The 3,094-nt window shown below is 34.5% G+C and overlaps 1 protein-coding gene across 1 annotated transcript in view; it reads left to right on the forward strand.

Annotated features, from left to right (window-relative positions):
• Positions 1-2,177: 2,177 nt before the first annotated feature.
• The window catches only part of LOC105560905 (peritrophin-48-like), a 2,641-nt gene continuing 1,724 nt past the window's right edge, over positions 2,178-3,094 (forward strand). The window contains exons 1-2 of the mRNA XM_012010416.1: positions 2,178-2,433; positions 2,698-3,088. Of these exons, the coding sequence (XP_011865806.1) occupies positions 2,427-2,433; positions 2,698-3,088 (398 nt within the window). The 5' untranslated portion in view covers positions 2,178-2,426. The remainder of the gene's footprint in view (positions 2,434-2,697; positions 3,089-3,094) is intronic.

Genomic DNA, 3,094 nt, shown 5'->3' on the forward strand with positions numbered 1-3,094 from the left:
TGATATGTGTACAATGTAGAAATAAATACAAATGATGATCGAAAATCAAACGATTAATTTAAGTATTCTCGTTTATTATGTCCAGAAATTTTTTATACCACCTGCAAGATTAACGATAAAGTTACACGTTCTTATTAAATAGCTGTGTTTTCGTGGGACTATGTTTATCACCGTAATATAGTTCTGTGTGTTATATCACTACTTTAGATATATGAATGGAATTTTCAGCTTCAAAAAAACTAACTTTGAAAAAACATAAGAGAAATAGATTAAATACAGAGATTGTTTGTATTTTGCGCGCTAAATCCAGATTATCCAGATTATCGTGATAAGTTTGAGATTTTATAAGTGGTTTCGACCGTCCAACTGCCGTACCGGTCTGTCAAAAATCTGTCAATTGCTTGTTAAAGATTGTAATTCTCCTTCACTTAAAAGAAGGTCAATTTAATGAGAGGCCAATTAGTGATACTGATGAGTCATCAACGCGGATTCTGGGTGCTTTAAATAAAAGTGTTAAGACCTGTGTCCACGATACTAAAACTTGGTCCAAGTTCCAAGAAATACGTAGCCAATCGACTTGCAGCCTTTATGGAATATCTACACATCTCTCGGAACTAGAACTTGGACAGAGTTCCAGCATCGTGGACACAGGCCTTTAGAACTGATTTAAGAAGCAAGACTTAAATAATAATGTATTGTAACAATAATTGCATGGCTCAACAATTACAATTGCGTAGAAAAATTTGCCGCGATGTAGAATCGAATGTAACAGTAACTAATCTTGTCAAACACCGCGCAGAGCAATAAGAATTTTGAACTAGGAAAGACATTTTATTTTCTTAACTAATTCAATTATAAGTAATTAATTTTTTTAATTTCTTCGCTATCGCGCATTGTATCAATGCAGATTACATATTTCGATAATACGATACACACATATGTACTCTGATATTGGTCAATCGAGATATCGCTACTCTCAAAATTTCAGGGCCTCGATAATCAAAGATTACATCGAATTCGATGGACTTGGCACCACAGGTATCCATGATTTCAATCAAAAGTTACGCTTTTAGTTGTTTATGGTGGTATCAATTTAATTTTTGTATCTAAAGTTATAAAAAGCGCAGCGTTTTGAAACAAACTGTGGGCAATGCTCCGTTTTCCTCCCCTTATCAGAATAAGAATAAAAAATTTAATAATTCAGAATATTAAAAATTACTTATCAGCATGTAAGAAGCTGTAACCTTCTTAGTAAAAAAATGACTATATCCATAGAGTATTATGTGTACTAAATTATAACTGCAGTCAATGCACAATTTCCATGCCTCTTGCTTGTATTCTCCTGCCTTTCTCCTACTCTTGCGAACTTCTCGGCGTATCAATTAAACTGCGAGTCATTTCACGCGCTATGGTCTTTCCGTACCGCGAAAAGATTAATGATAAAATATTTGGTCGCAATCGCTATCTAATCAAGAGTTACCTTGACATCTTAACTAATCTATTTTATTCCCACACTTATAAATTATTTTTATCTATAATATGTATAAGTCACGCTCTTGAAATCAAACGATCCGAACGTCAAATCCTTGATATCGGATTTAATTCCAATTTCTCTATATCACAGTTAAAAAGCTAAACTTATCAATTCACGGCTGATTACATTGGCACACAAATTTTTCATTGTTCGTGACCCAAATTCAATACAAAGCAACAACTCTTTTGTCTCATTACTCATGTAATTCTCCTTTCCGGACTTCAAAAAAGATATATTTTTTCAAGACTGTAGCAATTATACGCACATTCTAGATACTAGCTGAAAGCCCTGGAAATTTAAAAGTCCTTTGTACTAAAAAGTATAATAAATTTTATAATTAATTTTATAATTGATAGAATAATTAACAACTTTGCGAAACTGCAGAAACAAAAACTTCGTAAATGTTACATGGATATGTGAAATATTTATGTATATTTATATATATTTACGCATGTCTTTGTATTTTTATTAGGTAAATACAAATATTATATATTTCTTTAATTTTGACAAAATGTTAATTAACTATTACTTATTTGCACGACACGTACGTGTATAAATATGTTACGTTAATTATTACAACTGGATAAAAAATTATATATTTATTAAACGCTTTGTTTTCTTTCTGGGCTTGTACGAATTTATATACCGTGAGAATTCGCGAGAATGTTGTATCCAGGGTTCCAAGAGAAATAAAGACGGCTCTGGCTAACAGATATGATAATCTGCCTTATGATAACGTGATTATAAAAACCGACGCGCTTTAATTCAGTCAGTCATGTATTCAACTGACTAATTAGTGAGGTGTTAATATAGAGGATATTGTCATAGACTTTTTTTTCATAAATACAATACGAAATTTTTCGTCTCTTCAAGAACAAATAAGTGGCAGGCGATGAAGGGTGAGTGATTGCAAATTTTTACAATAAGAGCTACAGTAGTAAAATCACCGAGAGATATTTATATATTGTAACGGGATTCTTTCGTATCCAAGCGGAACAAGGAGTCATGACGAAGTTAAAGTGGCGTTCAAGTGAAGTTTAATTTTTGGAGACATTTCAACATCGTCACGACTTCTTGCTCGGCCTGAATAAATTTCCAATTTATATAATTGACATTTCATCAATGATAGTTGACCAAATCGGACTATTTTCTGTTCGGTACAGGAAAATACCTAATCGCCATCGCCTTCCTGGCATCTTCCTGGACCGTGAGCACCGCGAGTAAATTACCATTTCTCTTCGAATTGCAAAACGTATGTCCGGCAGTGGACCCTTGTCCGCCGGTATTAATATCTCACGAAGAGGATTGTAGTAAATATTACGAGTGCAAATTGGGTCAGAAGCAATTGCGCTCTTGCGCGAATGGTCTGTACTTCAGTCTACTTTGGCGTGGCTGCGTCAATCGGCAGAGTTCGGATTGTCCAGTTGTCGACCCTCCTCCAATCCCGACCGCGAACCCTGGTGACCAATGTCCGGCGGTGGATACTTGCCCACCAAAATTAATATCCCACGAGAATGATTGTGCCAAATATTACGAATGCAAATTCGGTCAGAAGCAACT

Source organism: Vollenhovia emeryi, unplaced genomic scaffold, assembly GCF_000949405.1.
Source record: "Vollenhovia emeryi isolate VEMERY1.0 unplaced genomic scaffold, V.emery_V1.0 DF939218.1, whole genome shotgun sequence".
NCBI classification, from domain to species: domain Eukaryota; kingdom Metazoa; phylum Arthropoda; class Insecta; order Hymenoptera; family Formicidae; genus Vollenhovia; species Vollenhovia emeryi.